Genomic DNA, 27,496 nt, shown 5'->3' with positions numbered 1-27,496 from the left:
CACACACACACACACACACACACACACACACACACACACACACACACTGGAATACTACTCAGCAATGAAAAGAATGAAATCTTGCCATTTACAACAACGCAGATGGTATCACTCATATGTGGAATTTAAGAGACAAAACAGATGAACATGGGGAAGGGAAGCAAAAATAAGATAAAAACAGAGAGGGAGAGACAAACGATAAGAGACTCTCAAATACAGAGAACTGAGGACTGGTGGAGGGGTGCTGGGAGGGGGGAATGGGCCAAATGGGGGATGGGCATTAAGGAGGGCACTTGTTGGGATGACCCCTGGGTATTATATGTAACAGATGAATCACTAAATTCTACTTCTGAAACCATTGTTACACCGTATGTTAACTAGGATTTAAATAAAATTTAAAAATAAAAATAAAACAGTAGAAATAGAAAAAATGAGAAAACAATGCCTCACCCCCCCCCCAAAATAAGATGCACATCACTTAAGGAAAAAATGACTAAATGTTACTAGAGGGCATAAAATTAAAACAAAAGGATTATTAAACTCAACAGTGTAAAACCACCAATTATTCAGTAAATTCTATGCAATTTAAAACAAATTCCCAACAAGTTTATTTTTTAGGAAAACTTTTCAAGAACTCGACCCCAAATTCAAAATGAAAGAACAAAGGGTTAAGAAAGGATATGGAAGAAAAGGAGGGGGAAAAAATTAAAATACTAGGGGGAAACACCCACCAGGAAAAAACCACACATACTTTAAAAACTTGGCAAATGATAGAGAAGGTATTACATCTCAGGGGGGAACAGATAAACTATCAAAATAGTAATGCTAGAACAAAAATCCATACAGAAGAAAATAAAGTCAGGTCTTGACCTCATATCAACACCATTCATATCATTAAATTCTAGATGGATTCTTAGACCGATTAAGAAAAGCAAAATGTTTAAAAGAAGACCTAACAGGAGGGCCCCTGCTGGCTCAGTCAGAAGAGCATGTGACTCTTGATCTTGCGGTCACCAGTTTGAGTCCTACGCTGGGTGCAGAGATTAAATAAAACGTTTAAAAAATACAAAAGAAAAACAAATACAAAAGAAAACATAAGAGGATACCTCTGGGGCATTACAGTGCTAAACAATTTCTCATGAAAGATTAAAAAAAAATCACAATCGATAATGAAATATTATGATAAAGTTAAAACTTTTATCAGCAACAATGCAACAGAACTTTCTACAATAATGGAAACGTCTTGGGGGCGCCTGGGTGGCTCAGCTGGTTGAGTGTTTGACTTGGGCTCTGATCATGATCTCGCGGTTTGTGAGCTCGAGCCCTGCATCCATCGAGCTCTGTACTGACAGCTCAAAGCCTGGAGCCTGCTTTGGATTCTGTGTCTCCCTCTCTCTCTGCCCCTCCCCGACTTGTACTCTGTCTCTCTCAAAAATAAATAAAAATAAATAAACATTAAAAAATGTTTTTAAAAAGTAATAATGAAAACGTCTTATGTCATCACAGTGAATACAGTAGCCACTACTAGTCCCATGAGGCTACTGAGGAACTGAATGTATAATCCCATTTAACTTTAACTAAATTGAAACTATATTTAATTTATATTAGTGACTGCTTTACTGGACATCATAGTTTTATATTAAAAACATACCATAAAGACAAAGATTAGGAGATCTTCAGAATAAAACAAAGGGTTAGTATTCTAAGCATATTTTAAATAAATCCTAAAATCGAATTAGAAAGATAAAATGATCCCAGAGAGAAATTGGTAGAGGCTATGAAAAGGTTATTCACACATAATGCAAACTGAAAGATCACTTAACAAAAGAAGGTAACCTCACTAGCTGCCAAGGAAATGCAAGATGAAACAGTAAGACACCATTTTCACACCCATCAGATAATAACAAGCATCCAAAGAATAAGGAAAATGGAAACTCCCACACTCTGCTGGTGTGAGAACAATTTTGCAATAGTTAGTAAAGTTGGAAAGATGTGTTTTATGCTCCAATTCTACTTCTGGATATGCACCCTAAAGACTCACACATACGCGCAAGAAGTCATTTATAATATTCACTACAGGACTGTTTTTAAACAGGGGTGGGAGGTACAACCTAAGTGCCCATCACTAAGGGATACATGAATAAAATAGTATGTATACAGTAAAATACTATGCAGCAACTACAACAAACTACAGCTATATGGATCAACATTGATAAATGTATAAAAAAGATCAGTAAAAAAGCAAGTGAGTATAGGTGCAAAATGATATCATTTATATGAAGTTTTAAAAACATACTGGAGCACCTGGGTGACTCAGTCAGTTAAGCACCCAATTTCGGTTCAGGTCATTATATCACAGTTCGTGAGTTTGAGCCCCACTTTGGGCTCTGTGCTGACAGCTCGGAGCCTGGAGCCTGGAGCCTGCTTCGGATTCTGTGTCTCCCTCTCTCTCTGCCCCTCGCCCGCTTGTACTCTGTCTCTCTCTCTCTCTCTCTCTCTCTCTCTCTCTCTCTCTCTCTCAAGAATAAATAAACTCAAAAAAAAAAAAAACCGACTAAACAAAATGATACAGCCTCTGTGGGAAACAATTTGGCAAATCCTCAAAAAGTTAAACACAGAATTACCATATAACCCAACAATTCCACTCTCAGCTACATACCCAAAGAATAGAAAGCAGGGACTCAAACACATATCTATCTGTACACCAATGTGTATGGACAGCATTATTCATAGCAGCCAAAAGGTAAAACAATCCAAGTGTCATCAAAAGACGAATGGATGAATAAATGAAATGTGACATATTCACACAATAAAAATATACTCCGCCATATAAAAGGAATGAAATTTTGATATATGCTACAAGGATGGCCCTTAAACAATACGCTAAGGGAAATAACACAGACACAGAACATATACCATATGATTCCACTTCTATGCAGTAACCAGAATAGACAAATTCAGACAGAGAGTGTGACTCATGCCACTGAATTGTATATACACAAATAGTTCAAATGACAAATATTATGTTATATATATTTTAGCCCCAAAATCTTAAAATTTTTTTAAATAAAAAAGCAAGGGGCTCCTAGGTGGCTCAGTTGGTTATGCATTGAAATTCAGCTCAGGTCAGCATCCCACAGTTCGTGAGTTCAAGCCTTGCTTCGGATGAGCCCTGCTTCTCTCTCTCTCTCCCCCTTCTCTGCCCCTTGTGGGATTCCCTCTCCTTCCCTCCCTCTCTACCCCTCACTCCCTTGAGCGCGCTGTCTCTCAAAAATAAAATAAATAGGGGCACCTGGGTGGCTCATTCGGTTAAGGGTCTGACTTCAGCTCAGGTCATGATCTCACGGTTTTTGAGTTTCAGCCCGTGTCAGGCTCTGTGCTGACAGCTCAGAGCCTGGAGCCTGCTTAGGATTCTGAGTCTTCCTCTGTCTCTCTCTCCGCTGCTCCTCCCATCTTGCTCACTCTCACGTGCTCTCTCTCCCTCAAAAATAAATAACACATTTAAAAAAAAAAGAATTTCAGCTGCATATATTTTTTAAATAAATAAAATAAAATAAAATAAAATAAAATAGCAAACTAAATGATGCCTTATGGTGTTTATGGTCACAGATCTAAGTATGAAACTTAGAACAGGAAGGATATACACCAACTTCAGGAACACTATTATCACTGGGGAGAAAAGGAGAAGGGGGAATGGGATTACGGAGGGGTCCAAAGAGACCATCAACTGTATCTACAAGATTTTATTTAGTTCTCCCTACAAGTTAATAAAAACAACAAGGCAAAACCTTAGCAACTGTTAATCTGGATAATGGATACATTGACACTAGGATACTATTGTCTCATTTTTTCTTCCTGTATATTTCAAAATGTTTCTCACATTTTCTGGTTTCAGTTTCTTCTATACCTATGAGAAAGAAGAGGCCAGAGAAAACAAGCACAAGAGGCCACAGTGATCATCTGTCTGAATTTAAATGACTAAAATAGTAGAGAATGCCTTACACAGTAAGTATGGGGTCCAAAAGGAGTACTTTACAAAGGGTGACTAGACTTGAAGGTCCCAGTTCAGATTTGTCTGGCCAGAGTCAGAAAGAGAACTCTCACACTAATGTCATTCAGCTAAATAATACAGAAGGTATGTGCCCACAACAAAGAACATCTATCAACTAAGCAGCATTAGCTATTCCTTAACAAGTTTTGAAGATTTCTTCCTCTTACTGACATTCTATATGCAGCACTAATTCATTCAGCCTTGCAATAACATTCTTTTAAAGCATAAGCTTTATAATATGGACCCTACAATTCTCCACAGATATTCCCCAATGCTAAATGTCTCCCAACTATTTTAACCTTCTTTGCCTCACAGAATCTTTTCACAGCCATTTATTCAGCACATTCATTCCATGCAAAGAACTAGACCGAGTGGTGTTACAAAAGACATATCCATGGAATTTATGCACAACGAACTCAGCACCTAAACTGTTGTTAAAATAAAAACTCAGAAGAAATAGAAGATAAGGTACTTAGAAGGTACTTAAGAAGTATAAGAACACTACATGTAAAGCATCACAAGACTTAGAGGAGGAAAGATACATTTTTGTTGGGCAGCGATCAGGCAAGGCTTTCAGCCTGGGCCCTAACAAAGAGGCAGATTCCAGAAAACTCAAGATAATTAACTCTAGAGTTATTACGAACTTACTGATGTGGATGGGTACAAAATTAATACAAATCATATCTTTCATATTTATAACGACTAGTGAGAAGAAATAATGTAAGAAAACACAACATCTATAATAGCAACAAAAAAGATAAAATTCCTAAACATATACATTTTTTTCCTATGTTAGTACTAAGAACTGTATGGAGAATATATACATGCTAACTGGTTTGAACAAAATCCTACAGTTGTACATATTACACAATAATAATATGTTGGACAGAAGAAAAACAACAGTCAATTCTCCATAAGCTAACATGTAAAGGTTTTGTTTTGTTTTGACATTTTTAAAAATTCTAATTCCAGGGTAGTGAACATACAGTGTTAAATCAGTTTCAGGCATACGACAGTTGAATGTATAGATTCACTTGGGCTGCTTATCCATAGTTTGGCTATTGTAAATAATGCTGCAATAAACACAGGGGTGCATATATTGCTTCCAATTAGTGTTTTAATAGCCTCTGGGTAAATACCCAGTAGTGTGATTACTAGATCATAAGGTAGTTCTATTTTTAATTTTTTGAATAACTCCATTCTGTTTCCACAGTTTGCATCAGTTTGCATTCCCACCAACAGTGCAAGAGAGTTGCCCTTTCTCCACATCCTTGCCAAAATTGGTTGTTTCTGGATTTTAGCCACTCTGACTGGTATGAGGTGGTACCTCACTGTGGTTTTGATTTGCATTTCCTTAATGATGACTGATGTTGATCATCTTTTTATGTGTCTGTTGTCCATCTGGACATCTTCTTTGGAGAAATGTCGGTTCATGTCTTCTGCCCACTGTAAATTGGATCATGTTTTTTCCGTGTTGAGTTGTATCAGTTCTTTAGATATTTTATATACTACAACCCTTCACCAAATATGTCATTTGGAAAGATCTTCTCCCATTCTGCAGGCTGTCTTTTCATTCTCCTGTGTTATTTCCTTTGCTGTGCTGTGCAGCAACTTTTCATTTCGATGTAGCCCCAGAAGTTTATTTTTGCTTTTGTTTCCCCTGCCTCAGGAGACCTATCTTGAAGGATGTTGCTAAGAGTGATGTCTGAGAAATTATTGCCTGTGTCCTTTTCTGGGATATTTATGGTTTCAGTTCTCACATTTAGGTCCTTGATCCATTTTGGGAGTATGGTGTATAAAGGGTCCAGTTCCATTCTTTTGCATGATGCTGTCCAGTTTTCCTAACACCACTTGTTGAAGAGAGTTTTTTCCCCACTGCACATTCTTGCCTCCTTTGTCAAAGATTAACTGACCATATAATTATGTGTTTATTTCTGGGCTTTCCATTCTGTTCTATTTGATCTACAGGTCTGTTTTTGTGCCAGTACCATGCTGTATTGGTTACTACAGCTTTATAGTATATTTTGATATCTGGGACTGTGATACCTCCAGCTTTACTTTTCCTTTTTAAGGTTGCTGTGACTATCGGACGACTTCCATGGTTCCATACAAATTTTACAATTGCCTGTTTTAGTCATGTGAAAAATGCTATTGGTATTTTGATAAGGATTGCATTTAAAACTGTAGATTGCTTTAGGTAGTATGGACATTTTAACAATATTTCTTCTTCCTGTCCATGAGCATGGAATGTCTTTCCATTTCTTTGTGTTGTCTTCAATTTCTTTCATCAGTGTTTTATAGTTTTCAGAGTGCAGATATTTCACCTCTTTGGTTAGGTTTATTCCTAGGTATTTTATTATTTTTGGTGCCATTGTAAATGGGATTATTTTCTTAATTTCTCTTTCTGCTGCTTCCTTATTAGTGTATAGAATTGCAACAGACTTCTGCAAACTGATTTTGTATCCTGCAACTTTACTGAATTCATTTATTAGTTCTAATAGTTTTGGTGTTTGTTTTTTTTTTTTTAGATTTTACTTTTAAGTAATCTCTACACCCATCATGAGGCCCAAACTTACAACCCCTGAGATCAAAAGTCACAGGCTCCATTGACTGAGCAGGCAGGCACCCCTATCAAATCTAATAGTTTTTTGGGGAGTCTTTAGGGGCTAATCTGTAAATATAAAAGTAATCCCAATAACATCCCAACAGAATTTTGTTTTTCATCTAGTAAACAGATTCTCAAGTCCACACAGGGAAACAAATAAGCAAGGTCAGACATATTAAATGGGGGAGAATAGTCTTTTTAGATGTTCAAAAGCTAAAATAAATACAACAGTGAGGTAATGGAACTTAAAAGATAACAGAAATGAATAAGCAAATAAGAAATCTACACAAATATATACACATGCAAACATTTAACATATGCTATACATGAAAACTTAGTGAACTTTTTGTTAAAGGGACAGGTAATGAATATTTTAAGCTTACAGGCAATATAGGCACTGTCATATTGTCAATATGGGCACTAACCAATTCTGATGTTTTAGTGCAAAAGAAGCCGAAGACATTATGTAAATGAAGGAACATGGCTGTGTTCCAATAAAACTTTATTTCTAAAGACAATTAGCAGGTCAATGGACCATTGTCTGCTAACCTGATACAGACATAAATGCCAAACACTGCAAAAAAAAATAAATTATTCAATAAATGAGACTAGAGCAACCACATACCTGTCACGTAAAATAAAGTTGGATCTATACCTCACACGGTACCCAGGATAAATTCCAAATGAATAAAAGATACAGGAGACTTTATTTAATCCATGTTTTTAGGAACGGGTACATGCTATAGTATTGTGTCAATCAGCTCCTCATAGTTAGCTAATCATCTACTCTAGCTTGCCCATCCATACTTGGCACTCATTACCTATATGCAGAATGAAAATTATCTTTCTAAAGCTTACAATGTCAAACACTATAATATTTCCTATATCATTAAAAATATTCATGGAAACAAGTGAAGATCATCAAAAATATTGGACACGGAGCATCATCAAGGAACTACTAATTACATTGAAAGAGAAAACCAGGGGCGCCTGGGTGGCGCAGTCGGTAAGCGTCCGACTTCAGCCAGGTCACGATCTCGCGGTCCGTGAGTTCGAGCCCCGCGTCGGGCTCTGGGCTGATGGCTCGGAGCCTGGAGCCTGTTTCCGATTCTGTGTCTCCCTCTCTTTCTGCCCCTCCCCCGTTCATGCTCTGTCTCTCTCTGTCCCAAAAATAAATAAACGTTGAAAAAAAAAATTTAAAAAAAAAAAAAAAAAAAAAAAAAAAAGAAAGAGAAAACCAAATGGAAATCCAAGTTCTTCAAATTTAATAAACATGCTATAAGATAGACAGGAAGACCAAGAAATAGAAAATGGAAATGCCACTTAGTCTAAAATTTTCTATTTTCAATGTACTCCTTTATTTTCACATTTCAAAGAGTCTTATTCACAAAATTATACAAATGACATCAACAAAATATTATTAGGCAATTTCTGCCTAAAGTGAAGGATAACTAAAGCTCCCTAAGACTTTTTGCAAAAATAGACACGCACCTATAATTCATTTGGTATTCAATTTATCATAATCAAGGCATTATTCATAACGACGAAAAAGTGGAAACAACCCAAAAGCCAAACAACGGATGATGGGTAAACAAAATGTGGCATATCCATAAAATGGACTATTATTCATCCATAAAAACAAATTAACCACTGACTCATGCTACGCCATGGATGAACCTTAAAAAATTTTAAGCACAATAAAAGAAGCCAGACACAAAGGGCTTATAATATAATCATATCCCATGATTACATTTGTATGAAATGTCCAGAATAGGTAAATCCATAGAGAACGAAAATGGATTAGTGGTTGCTAGGGATGAAGGAATGGAGGAATGAAGAGTGACCACTAAATGGTGCAGGGGTTTTTTTTTTGGAATAATGAGAATGTTCTGGAATTAAGATAGTGGTTATGGTTGTACAGCTATGACTATAATAAAAGCCACTGAATTGTACATTTTAAGAGGATGAATTTTATGGTATGTGAATTATATTTCAACTTTTTAAAAAAGCTCCCACAATTCCAAAAAGCCGTTACATGAAATAAGGACATATTTGTAAAATGAAGCCCTACAGAGCCAAAGAATCCAAATTTATTTAATACTTACTCATATATGCACATTTACAATATTCTGCAGAAACAACTCAGAAGTGACACTGAGACAAGTTTAACATTTTTTAACTTAATTTACCTGTGTACATTAGAGAGGAGAGTGGATACCGCAAGCCAAGTGCATCTTCTGTAAAGGAATCAACAAAGTCCTCCAGCATTTGAAGCCCAAAATCTTTGCCTCGATACTTCTTTCTTACAAACATTGTATCAAGGACTGGCAGTTGGTAGCTTTGGGTAAGAAATGAGGCACATACACTTCCTGTAGTCATAAAACAGAAACCCAAAAATTTTTCACATTAAAAGGCCAAATATGTACATACATTTAAAGAACATGAGTCAACAGTCTTTCTAGAAATGGTTAGTTTTTTACTACATCAAGAAGAATGTTAAATAAATGGATCAATTTCATAATATAAAATCCTTTCCAGCTGCTATTACACATCAAAAAGTATATATGTGATAATGAGAAGAGCTATGTATTTTGTTTGCCAACAGTATCACCTAACACAAGTAACTATTCTTTCTCATTTTATGAGCTACATACTAGAATATGCATCTCTGTAGACTTGCACAACCTTAAAACTCATCAATTGGGGCGCCTGGGTGGCTCAGTTGGTTAAGCGGCCGACTTCGGCTCGGGTCATGATCTCACGGTTTGTGAGCTCGAGCCCCGCGTTGGGCTCTGTGCTGACAGCTCGGAGCCTGGAGCCTGCTTCGGATTCTGTGTCTCCCTCTCTCTGGCCCTTCCCCGTTCATGCTCTGTCTCTCTCTCTCTCTCAAAAATAAACAAACGTTCAAAAAAATTACAAAACAGAAACTCATCAATTACTACATTTTAGAACTGAAAGAGTATCTGATGGCTGCATATAGGTTATAATACACAAAGTATCTCATTCCAGCTATGGTCCCTGAACATCCATCTTATCCCTTTTTCTCTAGTGAGTACAGTCTCATTTTTGTCTACTTCATGATGGCAAAGAAGCAAATTAGTTCTCCAGATTTTTAAAGACTATAGATTAGGACTAAATGGAAACATTGGTCTTAGAAATGGCTTTGTTAGCAATCTTTTTGCTGGGAGTCTATTTTTTAAAATACCCTGTGTGTTTAAGGTTAAACAGGATAAATAATTTATAGTAACTAAATATGCCTCTTATTACACAGGTATACTGGTTTGTCTTTTAAGAACCCTGATTTGTGTTCTGACCCTCTAATTAGATGTGTTAGCACCTTAACACATTTTAAGACAGTACATAAGTTGTGGGCATCATTGTAGGGTATCCCACACTTATCTCTATTAATTTTAGAATTAGTTCATATTTATCAGTCAATATTCTACTCTTTTTGTGCCATAAATAAAATAACTTACTGTTCTCAGATTATTCATATTATTTGAGATAAATTCCAATAATGAAGTTCAAAGAGGAAACAAAATTTCAGGTAACAAACAACTTACAAATTGACTTTCACCAATCATATCATTTGATGAACTGGTCAATATAACAAGATTTTTTATTAGTTGAACCAAATAATTTGAATTACTTATGATTAAATTGGAGAATTTCAGTAACAGTCTCCAAGACTATCAACTAATTTAAGTTTACAATAGGAAATTCACATTACTTGGATCTTAACTGCCAACATATGGTTAGGGTATATCTATGGGTTAAAAGGTCTTAAATAATGACTATAGTTAACAATACTGTGTACTTGAAATTTGCTAAGAAGAAATTACATGTTATCACTATACAAAAAAAGAGAAAACGGTAACTATGTGCAGCAATATATGTTAATTAGCTTGATTTTGGTGACTCACAATGTATACATATATCATCAAGTCGTACACCTTAAGTATGTACCACTTTTAATTGTCAATTTTACTCACAAAGCTGAAATATACAAATTGCTTGTAAAAGTCTAACAGGTAGTCTCAGCAACAAGCTATTTTGACCATAATCACCTTATATATAATACCTTGAAATTCGAGTTTTTTATAATATAACTGCTAATAGTGATTCTGAAATCAAAAGAGACATTACTTCATAAGCACTAGTAGTTCAAAGGACAAAGAAAAAATGAGAAGTAAAAGCACTATCTGGTTCTAATTCTCAATATGGAGCCTGAGGATTTATGGCCATTCACTATTGTACAAGTTTCAGGTTCCTTACAGAAAAATCATCATTTCATGACAGAAATTTTCCACAAATTGATTTTTTTTGTTTCACACAAACATTTCTTCGAGTAGAGAAGAGGTAAATTCCAGCATCTTCAAGTGTTAAAGTTTATGGAATTAGTGTCCATAAAGTTTAAAATTCTTCTATTTATTTACCACATAGATGCTCCTTGCAAAAAAAAAAAAAAAAAAAAAAAAAAAAACCATGCAGATTCTCTTCCTTTACTTAAATATTTATACAGTTGACCCTTGAACAACTTGGGAGTCAGGGGCACTGACTCCTGAGCAGCTGAAAATCCACCTGCCACTAATAGCCTACTATTGACTGGAAGCCTTACTAATACCAAACAGTCCCTCACATCCATTTTGTATGTTATATGTATTACATACTATATTTTTCCAATACAGGAAGCTAGAGAAAAGAAAATGTTATTAAGAAAGTCACAAGAAAGAGAAAATACATTTACAGTACTGTACTGTATTTATTGAAAAAAATGCATATATAGTGGAGTCATACGGTTCAAACCTATGTTGTTCAAGGGTCAACTGTACTTTGTATACAGGTTCTACTGGATTACCTAGTAAAGCAAAACCACAACCTGCTAACTTAGATGAAAGATGAAGTTTCATTAAATTTACTAACTGAAATTGAATTAAATTTAGCATTGCACATGATAGACTGAATACTTATAATCCTCAAAGTTCCAACTTGACCACCTTCTTCCATATATTCTCTGGGAAATCTCACCTACTCCCAAGGCTTCTACCATCTATCCAAATGATGATGATCACTCATCTTTAATTTATTTAATACATGAGACTTTCCCAACATTAAGAATGGAAGTGCTCACATAAATGTAAATATAACAAAAATCATATGATTAGTTCAATAAACAGGAAAAAGAAAAACATCTGACAAAACCCAACACCTTTCATGATAAAAATACTCAATCTCCTAAACCTCATAAACCTCATAAAGGGACTATGAAAAACCCACAGCTAACATCACGCTTAATGATGAAAGACTGGACGGTTTCTCCTAAGATCAGGAATAAAACAAAACTTCATTCTCACTGCTTCTATTCAACACTGTACTAGAGGTTCTAATTAAGCAAGAAAAGCAAACAAAAGACAGCTAGCCTGAAAAGAAAGAAGTAGAGCTACATTTTCAGATGACATAATTTTGTATATAGAAAATCTTAAGGAATCCACAAAAAAATTATTAAAACTGATAAAAGGCACATCAGCAAGGATGCAGGACACAAGGTCAATATACATTCAATTATATTTCTTTAAATTTTTTTTTTCAACGTTTATTTATTTTTGGGACAGAGAGAGACAGAGCATGAACGGGGGAGGGGCAGAGAGAGAGGGAGACACAGAATCGGAAACAGGCTCCAGGCTCTGAGCCATCAGCCCAGAGCCCGACGCGGGGCTCGAACTCACGGACCGCGAGATCGTGACCTGGCTGAAGTCGGACGCTTAACCGACTGCGCCACCCAGGCGCCCCTCAATTATATTTCTATATACCAGCAATGAACAATTTGAAAATGAAATTAAATAAAACAATTTACCACAGCATTAACAAATAATAAAATTCTTACAAATAAACGTAACAAAAAAACTGCAAAGCTTACTGAAAATTGCAAACATCGTTAAAAGAAATTAAAGAACATCTAAATAAATGAAAAGACATCCATGTTCTTGGATCAGAGAACTTATAATTATTAAATGTCAATATATTCCCCAAATTGACCTAAAAACTGACAATTCTCAGCTACATTTTTTTGCAGAAATTGTCATGGTCTGGGGCACCTGGAGGGCTCAGTCGGTTAAGCATGGATTCCTGATTTCAGCTCAGGTCATGATCTCACAAACAGAGCACAGAGTAGCACAGAGCCTGCTGGGGAATCTCTCCCTTTCTCTCTCTGCCCCTCCCCACTTGCTCATGCTGTTTCTCTAAATAAATAAATAAATAAACTAACTAACTAACTAACTAACTTTAAAAAAAAAAAGAAAAGAAACTGACAAGGTGATCCTAAATTCATATGAATTGCAAAGGACCTCAAAAAGCAAAAACAATCTTAATGAAAAACAAAGTTGGAGGATTCACACTTGCCATTTTCAATCTTATAAAACTGCAGTAATTAAGACAGTATGGTACTGGCACATGAACAGATACAGAGATCAGTGGAATAGAACTGAGGGTCCAGAAACAAGACTTCATATTTATAGTCAAATCATTTTTGACAGGGGCTCCAGCTCAACTCTATGGAAAAAGAATAGCCTTTCCAATGAATAGTCCTGGGATGACAAGATATTCACCTATGCAAAAAAAAAAAAAAAAAAAAAAAAAAAAAAACATGATGGACTCCTTTCCTCACAACTTATAAGCAAATTAAATGCAAAAGGATTATCAACCTAAATATAAGAGCTAAAACTATAAAGCTTTAGAGGAAAAGATAGCAATATATCTTTATCACCTTGGATTACACAAAGCTTTCTTAGATAAATACCAAAAGCAAAAGTGATAAAGAAAAAGAAGATAAATTGTATTTCATCAACATTTAAAAATTCTGTGCTTGAGGGGCGCCTGGGTAGCTCAGTCAGTTGAGCATCTCACTTGGGCTTAGATCATGATCTTGTGGTTTCTGAGTTCAAGCTCCACATCAGGCTCACTGCTGTTGGCGCAAAGCCTGCTTAGGATCCTCTGTCCCCCTCTCTCTGCCCCTCTCCCCCCCTGAATTCCCCCAAAAATAAATATCTAAAAAAGTTTAAAGAGTGAATTTCATGATATGTGAATCTCTAAATTAACTAATGTGAAAGAAACCTGACTAAAACAAAAATGTACATAATGTAATGATTCCATTTTATGAAATTCCAGAAAAAGCAAGCTAATCTATACTAATAGATAGTTTGCTTGGGGATTCATAGTGGGCAGAAGGATGGTTACCAAGAAACGCAAACAAACTTTTGGGGATAATGGATATGGTTATCATTTTGATTGTGGTTAATAGTTTCACAGCTTGTATACATATATCAAAACACAATAAATTATCAATTTTAAATACTAGCAATTTTTGCATGTCAGTTATACCACAATAAAGCTGAAGGGGGAACACACACACACACACACACACACACACACACACACACACACACAAAAGACAACCCAATCTACAAATGGTTGCGTAAGGGATCTAAAAACACATTTTTCCAGAGAAGACATATATACATGAAATGGCCAATAAACACATGAAAAGACACTCAAAATTCTTAGCCATTAAGGAAATACAATTCAGAATGATAATGCAATGCCACTTCATACTTATTAAACTAACTAAAATAAGAAAGATAAAAATAAGTATTGGTGAGGATGTGGAGAAACGTGGTATATTGTTGGTGGGAATGTAAAATGGTACAATCGCTTTGGAAAACCATTTGGCAGCTCCTCAAAAGGCTAACCTTAGAGTTACCATATGATCCTGCAATTCCGCTCCTAGGTATATACCCAGGAGAAATAAAAACACATCCACACAAAAACCTACACACAAATCTTCACAACAGCATTATTTATAATAACCAAAAAGTGGCAACAACTCAAAAGTCCCATCAAATGATGAAAGACGATATTGGTACATCCATACAAGGGCACAGTATTTGTCCCTAAAAAGGAATGAAGTGGTGATAACATTAACATGCTGCAACATGGACGAAACATGAACAGTACTCTAAGCCAAAGAAGTCAGACACAAAAAACTACTGTGTCTGATTACATTATTGTAGGACTCCATTTATATGTCCAAAATAGACAAATTTAGAGAGACAGAAATCTAGAGACAGATTAGTGGGTGCCTAAGGCCAGACGCTGAGGGAGTTTAAAGTGACTGCCAATGGGGCGCCTGGGTGGCTCAGTCGGTTAAGCGTCCGACTTCGGCTCAGGTCACGATCTCACGGTCCGTGAGTTCGAGCCCCGTGTCAGGCTCTGGGCTGATGGCTCAGAGCCTGGAGCCTGCTTCCGATTCTGTGCCTCCCTCTCTCTCTGCCCCTCCCCCGTTCATGCTCTGTCTCTCTCTGTCTCAAAAATAAATAAACGTTAAAAAAAAATTTTTTTTTTTTAAATAAATAAATAAATAAATAAAGTGACTGCCAGTGAGTACAAGGTTTCCTTTTGGAGATGACCCAAGTGATCTAAATTTGGTTAGGGTGATACTTGTACAATTTGGTGAACCTACTGAAAAAGAAACTGAATTGCATAATTTACATAGGTGAATTGTATGAAATGTGAATACTACCTCAATAAAGCTATTAAAATGTAAATAAAACAGAATAATAATTTATACCTGTGATTCCAATAAATGATTTTTAATCAGATTTTTCATGGAAACTCCCCAAAGCTGATCTTCCCTTACCAACTTTTCAGTAAACCTCATCACCACCCACCCAGCTCCTCATAGCAAAAAGTCTCTAATTCATCCTTAACTCATTTCCTTCATAGCCCATGTACAATCCATCAGAAATCCTGCAGCAGTAACTTCATAATTTATCTCAAATATGATGACTTCTACCCCATCTCCCTTGTCCAAGCCACCATCAGCTCTCACCAGGGCCTCTGTGCAACAGCCTCTTAATGAACTAAACTCAACCCCGGCATCTCCTCTCCTGGTTTTTCATACAATAGAGTTAATTATTTATTTTAAACAAAACTCAGATCGCATTATACCCATGTTGAAAACCCTTCAATGGACTCTCATTACCAGAAGAAATTCAAACTCTTTCCTTGGCCTACAAGACCATTTAGGATATGGACCTGCCTCTTCTATCCCCATATCACTCACTCCCTCTACTATAGCGACTGGCCTTCTTGCTCTATCTGAAACACCCTAAACTTGCTTCTGCCTCAGGGCTTCTACGTTTCAGTTCTTTGCCTAAAAACCTCTTCACCTGAAACATCACATATCTAATCATCCCTTACTTCCTTCAGAGATGCGTATGTGGACCTTTCTATTTAAAACAGTACCTCCCACACACACTCCGTTCTTTTGTCTACTTTAGTTTTCTTCACAGCATTGTCCACTTGTCTCTGTTCACTGCTAACTCCTCTAAAATCTAAGTTTCACAAGGAGAATTTATACAATTTTTACTATCTCTCAGTATCTCCTTCTTGCTCTTTCTCCTATTCACCTTCTTCCCCTTTCCTTCCTCCCCTATCTATATAACACTTAGAAATAATTTTTAAAAGATGAGTAACATTTGACAATATCATTCAGGGTCTATGCGTCAAATTCAAAAACAGATATTCTGCCCCAACTGAGTGGCTTTCTGTTCTCATGGAATCACCATTTCTTCTTTGTCCACCAGGAATAGGTCTTCCCTCACCTTCATAAAAACTGGTTTAATGTCTCATGAAGGCATCAGTGTGTGACTGTCTCCAGAGAATGCATGCATAAAGTGAATTCTTTTTCTTTTATTAAAAAATGTTTTTAATGTTTATTTCTGCAAGAGAGAGACAGAGCACAAGCAGGGGAGGGGCAGAGAGAGAGGGAGACACAGAATCCGAAGCAGGCTCCAGGCTCTGACTGTCAGCACAGAGCCCAACGTGGGGCTCAAACTCATGAACTAGGAGATCGTGACCTGAGCTGAAGTTGGACGCGCAACCAAATGAGCCACCCAGGCACCCCTGAAGTGAATTCTAAACAAACAATGTGATTATATCTACATGAGAGATCTTGTCATACACCACTAGTCAAGTATCCTTATCACAGTCTCATCACAGCATAAATGCTCTATAAATCAGTTTTAGTAACGTTAGCTGTTTTAACAAACCAATATGGAAAGCTTAATATAAGACTCGTTTTTGCTTAAGTAACAGTCCCACATAGGTGTTAATGCAAAGTGGTTGGTTTTCTGATGCACAACCATCCAAGAAATGTTTCAGTCACCTATTGCTGCCCAACAAACCACCCCAGGGGCGCCTGGGTGGCGCAGTCGGTTGAGCGTCCGACTTCAGCCAGGTCACGATCTCGCGATCCGTGAGTTCGAGCCCCGCGTCGGGCTCTGGGCTGATGGCTCAGAGCCTGGAGCCTGTTTCCGATTCTGTGTCTCCCTCTCTCTCTGCCCCTCCCCCGTTCATGCTCTGTCTCTCTCTGTCCCAAAAATAAATAAACGTTGAAAAAAAAAAATTAAAAAAAAAAAAAACCACCCCAAAATGTACTGGCTTAAAACAAAAACTTGCTTCATTTATCACAACTCTCACATGGTATCAGATGGGGCAATGAAACAGCTCAAAGTCCAAATGGCTTCACTCCCACAAGATACAGTGTATTAGCTTCTGAACTACAAGCGCAGCTGGGCTTACCAGCTGGGAGCCTCAGTTCTCCTCAACGCAGCTGTTTGGACTTCCTCACCACATGGCAGTCTCAAAGCAGTCATATTTCTGACACAGTGACTTAGCTTCTAACAGTACAAACTTCCAGACTTTAAGGTTTAGCACAGCATCACTTGTGCTGCCTTCTACTGGTAAACCATGTCACAAGGCCAGCTCGGATTCAAGCAAGCTACACAAGCACGTAAATCCTGGAAACTGGGTAAACTGGACTACCACAGGAACTCACGTTCTTTCTATCTTGTGGCTTCCCCACAGATGGAGAAAAGCAGTGCATCTTAACCACTTTGCTCTGTCACACATATCATTTTTCATCACTTTGGGAACAACTAGTCACACAGCCCCACCTAGCTTAGCCTCACAAGTGAGTGGAAAATATAATTCCTGACTGTGCAGCTATTGGCCAATGACTAGAATAAAGAAGATGAAGCACAAATATTTAGTGGACAGTTGGCAGCTTCCGCTAACTTTCCCCTTTCTCTTATCTCCCACTAGATTAACATTTCCTTTTTAACTGTCAGGAAATCAATGAGCACATCTCAACAGATACTACCTTCCCCAGGCAGATTCCCTCCAAAGTTATGTTTGGTTACTTCATGCTGCCTCCAGTAACTTATATCCTCACACCAATATTCATAAACACACACTCACTTTATACAAGCATTTTGACTGATCTCATCTTTGTTTTAAAATGACACTGATTTCTGGGGCACCTGGCTGGCTCATTCATTGGAGCATGCGACTCCTGATCTCAGGGTTGAGTTTGAGCCCCACAATGGAGGCAGAGATTACTTATCACAAAATCATAAAATCATGCATCTACAAATACACTCATGCATAGATAATACGCAGAATTGCACTGCCTTCTGTCAAAATCCACACCTCCCCCATGTGATCAAACTTCTATCTCTTAGATGTCACATTGGATCATTGAACTTTACATGTCAAAAGTGAACTCAAGTATTACCAAATCCACTCCTCCTTCTTTACTCCCATCTTAACATCTTCCCACCTGGGCACCCAAGCCAAAACCCACGGAAGTCATCACTGGTTCCTCCCCTCCCCTTTGACAGACAGACTGGAGTCATCATACTCTGTCCACCCAAAAATCTCCCTCAAATCCATTTCCTTCTCTATTCCTATTCCCGCATCCCTAATGTCAGTCCTTCTTACGCCTGGACCACTAAAATAGCTCCCAATTAACTGACTTCCCTGATTTCAGAATACAATTTCCCTACCCAATCACCAAGTCCTACAAAAATTATCTCACTAAAATATTTAATCATGTTACCCCTACATAAAATCGATAGCTTCTTTGCCAATAAAATTCCAAACTTTAGTATGGCATTTAAGACCTTTCACAAGGGGACCTCCATCTTTACCTCTCACCCACTCAACCCTCCCTACCCTTTAGTCCCACCAGCTTATCCAGGATGGCGTCCCAAATACACCTTCAATTTTCATGACTCTGTGCCTTCATATATTTATATCCCATTTATAAGTTTACTAAGAAGTTCTTGCCCTTCGCACCTTCTCTGCCTACTGAAAGCCACTTTTAATTATTACTTCCTCAGTGACACCTTCCTCTAGGCAAAATTTGCTGCTCCACTCTTCAGTGACTCCTGTTTGATAACTCGAATACAGTACTTACCAAACTAAATTATAAGTAGCTGTTTAATGACTATAGTTTTCTGTCTCATCCACTAGATTTTTGGTGCTTTGAAGGCAGAGGAACCCAAGACCAGCCATCTTTGTGTCTATATTGACAATGAAAGCACCCCTATTATCTCCCTAATAAACAGAACCCTTATTGGAAAGCATGTGGCTTTTTAGATGGCTAGAAATTCACCTCAAAACAAAGCAGCCACTTCATTTCCCAATGACACACTTCGGGTAGCCAACAGTGGTTGAGACTTTCCCATGCCTGTGTTCATTTCCTTTAAAAAAAAAAAAATTATACCTAGACAGACTCAAGGCCCTACAATATAATCTCACTCCTCCAACACAAATTTCTGCTATGTTTTGCCTTTACCTACACTACCAATCTTTATCATTTTATATCACAGTTTGATGTTCCTTTAAAAACAGAAGGGCCAGGGGCGCCTGGGTGGCTCAGTCAGTTAAGCGTCCGACTTCGGCTCAGGTCATGATCTCGCGGTCCGTGAGTTCGAGCCCCGCGTTGGGCTCTGTGCTGACAGCTCAGAGCCTGGAGCCTGTTTCACATTCTGTGTCTCCCTCTCTCTGACCCTCCCCTGTTCATGCTCTGTCTCTCTCTGTCTCAAAAATAAATAAATGTTAAAATTTTTTTTTTTAAAAATAAAAACAGAAGGGCCAGAGATATGAATTTCAGTGAATAGGTGAGTGATTTGCCCAAAAAAGGAGGGAAGACAACAGATCATCTCAACTAAAAGATCTAAAAATCATAAAGCTGACTAGCAAATAATGAGAGAGAAAAAAACGCTTCCATTATGAATTATTACACATGAGGGTTACAAAAACCAAACATATGTCCCTTAGTACTGATAATAAGTCCCTTTGGTAGTGACTCAATGAAATGATAGCTGTTGATTAGATTGTGCCTCCCTGATATGGTTGATTATACTTTCCAAAAATGTGGATCTTCATTTTTTCCCCAAAAATATGGGTCTTCAAATTAGATCAAGGTGGTTCACAGTTGAAACCAAATAATAATGGCCATTTCCCAAACAGCAACCAATGACAGTGTCTTCCATTTTGTTTTTTTCTCTCAGCTCATATACGCTAAAATGTGATATCTGATTTACACAAATTTACATCTTTTCTATATCTTGACAAAGGGCAAAGTTATAAAATTTCCACTGAATTAACAAACAGGTTTCTTGTTTTGTTTTTCACAACTACATGAGATATTTTTCATTAAGTAGTTTTCTAGTTAGCACAATGCTTTTATCATTACAGATGCTGTGAGGACTTACAAAGCTCAGGTAGAGGGCTACCTGGGTGGCTGAGTCAGTTAAGCATCTAACTTAGATTTCGGGTCAGGCCATGATCTCACAGTAGTGAGATCAAGCCCTGCATCAGGCTCCCCGCTGAGCAAGGAGCCTGCTTGGGATCCTCTCTCTCTCTCTCTCTCTCTCTCTCTCTCTCTCTCTCTCTCTCTTTCTCAAAAAAAAAAAAAAAAAAAGAGAAAAAAAAAGTTCAGCTAGGTTTTGTGGTAGACACTGATTAGATTCTGGAAATATAGTAAAACCCCGCATCACAAGTAACTTGGTCTGTGAATGTTTCACAAGACAAGCACCCATTTCTAATATGTTTTAACTTGATAAATGAGAGCGATGTCTTGCAATACAAGTAGTATGCGACAGCGAATGCCACATGATCAGAACTGAACCAATGTTTCTTGAAAATTGCTTTGATATAGGAGTGCTCTGGATTACAAGCAAGTTTCCAGAACAAATTATGTTTGCAAACCAAGGTTTTACTGTAGTTCCATTTTTTAAGTGTTCACTTTTATTTTGGTTTTGTTTTTTTTTTTTTTTTTAACATTTATTCATTTTTGAAAGACAGAGAGAGAGCGCAAACGGGGGAGGGCTAGAGAGAGAGGGAGGGAGACACAAAATCTGAAGCAGGCTCCAGGCTCCAAGCTGTCAGCACAGAGCCTGATGCGGGGCTCGAACTCACGGACCGCGAGATCATAACCTGAACCAAAGTCAGCCGCTTAATCGACTGAGCCACCCAGGCGCCCCTCACTTTTGTTTTTAATCAAACTTTTACATGCATACTGTTTAGAACACAACAGTCCTTTGAGACTCAAAGGAAAAAAAAGCAGTCCCATGACGGCCTCTGTGATCCATAAATATTTTCTGCTCCCCAGGAATGACCACTCTGAAACTGTTTAACTGATCTTTCTGGTATTTACTTCCATCTCTAATTAACTTACTACTTTTCTTGATGTTTCCATTCCAGGCACCATCAACAGACTTCCCAGTAAGGAAGGTGAGAGTTTACCTCTTCCACACATTTATACACCCAGTCCCAACTGCACCATAACCACACTTCTTCAGTGCCTTAAGGGCACCATTTCACTTCTTGTGCTCAGTAGCGATGAGAAATCTAATCCTTCTGATTCTTGATCCTTTGTACATATGTTTCTCTCATTCTCTGGAGATGTACAAAATTCTTTTATCCCGGATTTCTGAAATTTCATACTAAACTAGCTCAGTATGAGTCTATTTTCATTCACTGTGATGGATTCTCAATGGGTCCTTTTAATGTGGAAATGCATGTTCTATAGTTCTGAGAAATTTTCTCGAATTATTTCATTGGTCATTTCTTCCCCTCCAGTTTCTCTGTTCTCTCTTGAAACATCTATTTTTCAGACCATTCCTGTAATTTTCTTTCCTATTTTCCATCATTTAGGGTTCATGATGTAGTTGTTCTACCTTCTGAGCAATTTCCTCAACTTTATCTTTCATACATTGTAATTCTGAATTTCCAAGAGCTCTATACACATTCTTTTAAAATTTTTTTTTCAACGTTTTTATTTATTTTTGGGACAGAGAGAGACAGAGCATGAACGGGGGAGGGGCAGAGAGAGAGGGAGACACAGAATCAGAAACCGGCTCCAGGCTCTGAGCAGTCAGCACAGAGCCCGACGCGGGGCTCGAACTCACGGACCGCGAGATCGTGACCTGGCTGAAGTCGGACACTTAACCGACTGCGCCACCCAGGCGCCCCTATACACATTCTTTTAATATATCTTGTCCTCACTTCATCAGCGTAAGGACTATATTAAGAGTTGTTTTGCTTTTGCATTGTCTGTCTCTTCCAAATTGCTTTAATTCTTTTTTGGTCTCTATATTTCCTATCAGTGGCTTTCCCTAACTAAGCAATTTCTTCATAGTCAGGAATGAGACATTAAAAAGCTGATTAGAGGGGCGCCTGAGTGGCGCAGTCGGTTAAACGTCCGACTTCAGCCAGGTCACGATCTCGCGGTCCGGGAGTTCGAGCCCCGCGTCGGGCTCTGGGCTGATGGCTCAGAGCCTGGAGCCTGTTTCCGATTCTGTGTCTCCCTCTCTCTCTGCCCCTCCCCCGTTCATGCTCTGTCTCTCTCTGTCCCAAAAATCAATAAAATTGGAAAAAAAAAAATTTTTAAAGCTGATTAGATGTTCTGTGTGCACAGTGGTGACGGCTGACAATGAGCTTCACAGAAGGATGATCTGACTGGGACCTTTCCAAGACGAACCACTTACATTGGTATTTGTAAAATTTTTTTTTCTCGGGGCACCTGGGTGGCTCAGTAGGTTAAGCATCTGACTTCAGCTCAGGTCATGATCTCTTGGTTCGTGGGTTTGAGCCCTGCATCAGGCTCTGTGCTGACAGCTCAGAACCTGAAACCTGCTTCAGCTTCTGTGTCTCCCTCTCTCTCTGACCCTTCCCTGCTCACACTCTCATTCTCTCTCTCTAAAACAAACACTAAGAATTTTTAAAAAAAGAAAACAAAACAATTTTTTTCTCTTGGCCACTTCAAATTCCTCAAACATTTTGCTCATGTTGTAACCTTAAAAACTTTTTGAAATACCACGTATTCACACATCTTTGGTAACATCTAAAATTTTCTTAAGTTTCTATAATTTCAAGGATAGAATTTCTATCATATTACCAATATCAACTTCTAAGAAACTATCATAAAAGTTTTAAACTTACAAAATCTTGCAAAAATACAGAGTCCAATATACCCTTCATCCAGCTTCCCCTAATGCTAACTTCTTACAGTATCAAAGTACTATTATCAAAACCAAGAGATGAATATTGATAAAATACTATTAACTAGAACCTTATTCAAATTTCACCACTTTTTCCACTACTGCCTCTTTTCTGTTTCCAAATCCAATCTAGGATTCCATACTGGATTTCGTTTAATATGTCTTTAGTTCTCATCTTTGATAATTCCTCCACCTTTGTCTTTCATGATCTTGACACTTCTAGAAATTACTGATCAGTTAGTTTGTAGAATAACCTTCAATTTGGCTTTGCACATGTCTTCTCATTATAAAATTAAGGTTATGTGTTTTGGGCAAAAATACCAAAAATCATGTTATGCCCTTTTCAGTACATCAGAGATCAGGAGTCCATCATATTGACAGGTGTTACTCCTGGTGATATTAACCATGATTTATTAGTTAACAGAGTGTCTGCCATGATTCTCTATGTAAATGTACTATTTTTTCCCTTTACAATTAATAATATTAAAGATAAACAAAAATTATATCACTTTAATAAATCTATCTAACGGACCCTAGAAACTATTAACAATTTGATAACCGTTATCATCCCCTTAACTGTTCCTTTACTATTGAACTAACCATTCCTTAACACTCAAAAATGTTATGATGTTCCTTTTTCTCCTTGAATTTCTATTTCTTTTATATGTATCCTACAGAATGTTATCATCATGTAATGTACTTTTATTCTTGGATTATATACTTGATTATTCAACTGTTTTTCAGTGCAAAAACATACCTGTACACAAATATAAATTTTTAAAATTTCTTGTGACCATACAGTTCTAATTATAAAACCAAAATAAATTTTGGGTTATTATCATCATCAATAATAGTACACAATGGATCAAAACATAAATGTACTCTACATATGGAAAATTACTTATTAGGTAAAAAATAAAATTTTACTCAAAATGTATCTTCAATGAAATAGATGTATCTCACTTTCTTTTTTGGTTTATAAGTCCATTAATGAATATTACTTACTACCAGAATGAGACAAGGTTCAGCGCTAATCCTATTCCTTTTTTAATAGATAAAAATACTCAATAACTATAGAAGGGACCAGAAAATCTTTTGTTATAATGATGTTATTAAATTCTGTGAATTCCCTTTGAGTTATGTTCCAGATTTCACACAAGCTACTGTAAAAAACTACTTTTAATAATGACATCTCCATAACCCCAAAACCATACAAACTCTAAGTCTCCCACAGTGATCTCTGTACTTCAGACAAAAAAAAAAATTATACATTTCTTAAATTTTATTACACTGTAATAGGATTTGACTTCATAAACAGTCAAATCCTATTATATATATAAAACCTTTTATATACACATATAAATATATATAAGCATATATAAATATATATCCTTATATATAAATATATATAAATCCTTATATACATATAAATATATATAAATCCTTTTTATATATAAATACATATGTAAATCCTTTTTATATATAAATATATATGTAAATCCTTATATATATAAATACATGTAAATCCTTATATATATAAATATGTATGTAAATCCTTTTAAATGTATATATATACTTTTACATATATAAATATATATAAGTATATATGTAAATCCTTTTAAATGTATATATATACTTTTATATATATATAAATATATATATAAATCTTTTTATATATCAAAACTAATTTTACATCCCAACAAATATCCCAATATACCAATATGCTATTTAACTTAAAAATCATAAAGAGTAATATCATAAGGCTTTCATTCAATACATATTTGTTTAATAAAGATTTTATCTTTTTGTTACTGGGAGTTTTTTTCCTGATACATAGATTATGAATACTTCTATCAGAAAGTGTTTTAGTGGGAATGCAAGCTGGTGTAGCCACTCTGGAAAACAGTATGCAGGTTCCTTAAAACACTAAAAATAGAACTACCCTACGACCCAGCAATTGCACTACTAGGCATTTGTCCAAGGGCTACAGGTGTGCTATTTCAAAGGGACACATGCACCCCCATTTTTATAGCAGCACTAGCAACAATAGCCAAAGTATGTAAGGATCCCAAATGTCCAACGATGGATGAATGGGTAAAGAAGATGTGGTATATATATACAACAGACTATTACTCGGCAATCAAAACAAATGAAATCTTGCCATTTGCAACTACGTGGATGGAACTGGAGGGTATTATGCTAAGTGAAATTAGTCAGAGAAAGACAAAAATCATATGACTTCACTCATATGAGGACTTTAAGAGACAAAACAGATGAACATAAGGGAAGGGAAGCAAAAATAATATAAAAACAGGAGGGGGACAAAACAGAAGAGACTCACAAATACGGAGAACAAACTGAGGGTTACTAGAGGGGTTGTGGGAGGGGGGATGGGCTAAATGGGAAAGGGGCACTAAGGAATCTACTCCTGAAATCATTGCTTCACTATATACTAACTAATCTAGATGTAAACTTTAAAAAGTAAAAAAATAACGTTAAATTACAAAAAAATAAATAAGAAAATAAAAAAAATAAAATAAAAAGTGCTTTAGTATTTGTTTTGAGCAATTTTTCCAAAATATTTTACACCTGGGTTTCCTTTAAAAAAAAATAATAGTTTCAGACTGAATTAAATGGTTATTAATTCAAAGTCTGGTATAAGCACACCTAATTTCATTGTTATCTGGTGGATGGATGAGAGCCATAACTTAAAAGTGGGAAAGAACTAAAATAAATAGCAAGGAGGTAATGCAATTAGTAGAAAATTGTGGAAGGTGCTAAAAGTGGTAGACAAGTGGCACTTGAAAACTCCAGGATGTGGTATTTAGTTAACTACCAGAGCAAGCAAAACTAGAGGCCAGGTCACCGAGGAGAGAAGGAGCCCAAATGCGCATGAAAAAGGAAGAGAAGCACGCTCCTGGAATCAGGTACTGATCAGAAACACTCAAAGAGCAATGTTATGCCCTTTAACTGTGTGCCTTTCATCTAAACGAAGGCTCCAAATACATAAGTATAAGCTGATATGTGCTCCAAATGTCTATGAGCTAGTTCCAAACTTGATCAGACCAAAAAAAAAAAAAAAAAAAAAAAGAGCTAAATCTGGAAGGTGTGAAATGTAAAAAAGACCAAAAATTAATCTGAGTGTTCTCTATGAAAGGTCTTCCGGTCAAGGTACAGAACAGGCCGACTTTGCTATGTGGTGGGTATATACGTATACACAGATCAAGCAAGTTAGAGCTTTGTGGCTTCAGTACCTCCAGGGAACTGAAACAGCAGGAAAATAGGTAAAGCAAAATGAAGTGGCACCCATCTTTTAGGAATAGGGTATAGCTAAGTCTTAGGATCAAAAATCCAAACTTCAGGGGTGTCTCGGGGGCTCAGTCTTGGTTAAGTGTCCAACTCTCAATTTCGGCTCAGGTGATGATCTTGCAGTTTGAGAGTTCGGGCCCCACATTGGGCTCCAAAATGACAGTGCAGAGCCTGCTTCGGTTCTCTCTCTGCCCCTCCCCTGCTTGTGCGCTCGAGCGCTCTCTCTCTCTCTCTCTCAAAATAAATAAATAAACTTTTTTAAAAATCCAAACTTCAGAAGATTAACAATTTCAAAGCTGTCTAAATTCTCGAAATATATTGTTTTTCATGGTAATTAGCAAAGTTGCCTTTAATAAATCAGGCTTAATCACTTGTGTGAGGCAGACAGAGGCCATGCATTTGGTCCACAGGTAGAGAGTGGTTTTAAAAGGAGCCTGTAGGGGCGCCTGGGTGGCACAGTCGGTTAAGCGTCCGACTTCAACCAGGTCACGATCTCGCGGTCCGTGAGTTCGAGCCCCGCGTCGGGCTCTGGGCTGATGGCTCAGAGCCTGGAGCCTGTTTCCGATTCTGTGTCTCCCTCTCTCTCTGCCCCTCCCCCGCCCCTCCCCCGTTCATGCTCTGTCTCTCTCTGTCCCAAAAATAAATAAACAGTGAAAAAAAAAAAAATTAAAAAAAAAAAAAAGGAGCCTGTAACGGTGACAGCAGCAGGAATCAAACAACCACCTTAAATTAAGGGAAGGGTGATAGGTACTAAGGAAGGACTTGTGATGAGCACTGGGTGTTGTATAAGTGAGGAATCACTGAACTCTACTCCTAAAACCAATATTGCACTGTGTGTTAACTAACTAAAATTTAAAGGCGGGGGGGAGGGGAGAGGGAGAGAGAGAAGGGCATGGTAAGAAGTCAAGACAGCCAAATCAGAGGCTCAAAGTACACCTCTCTTTACACATGTGTACAAATCTTACCCTCTGTCAAACGTTTATTTTTGTTTTGTTTTTTTTCAAAAGACTTTCCTAACAATCCTCTTTTACATAGAAAGGTAGAATCAAAGTACTCCTAAGAAATACTAAGTAAAATCACCTCAATTTAAACTCTAAAGAGTAATTTAAAAGGATACGGATA

At 37.0% G+C, this 27,496-nt stretch overlaps 1 protein-coding gene across 6 annotated transcripts in view; it reads right to left on the bottom strand.

The window, feature by feature from the left end:
- The window catches only part of FAM169A (family with sequence similarity 169 member A), a 93,480-nt gene that overhangs the window by 18,304 nt on the left and 47,680 nt on the right, over window positions 1-27,496 (bottom strand). For all 6 annotated transcript variants that reach the window (XM_040450850.1, XM_040450860.1, XM_040450872.1 and 3 more), the window contains one exon: window positions 8,846-9,025. In XM_040450850.1, coding sequence (XP_040306784.1) covers window positions 8,846-9,025 — 180 coding nt within the window. The remainder of the gene's footprint in view (window positions 1-8,845; window positions 9,026-27,496) is intronic.

Source organism: Herpailurus yagouaroundi, unplaced genomic scaffold, assembly GCF_014898765.1.
Source record: "Herpailurus yagouaroundi ecotype Mexico unplaced genomic scaffold, PumYag 29, whole genome shotgun sequence".
Taxonomy (NCBI): Eukaryota; Metazoa; Chordata; class Mammalia; order Carnivora; family Felidae; genus Herpailurus; species Herpailurus yagouaroundi.
This window is presented reverse-complemented; position numbering and strand designations above follow the sequence as displayed.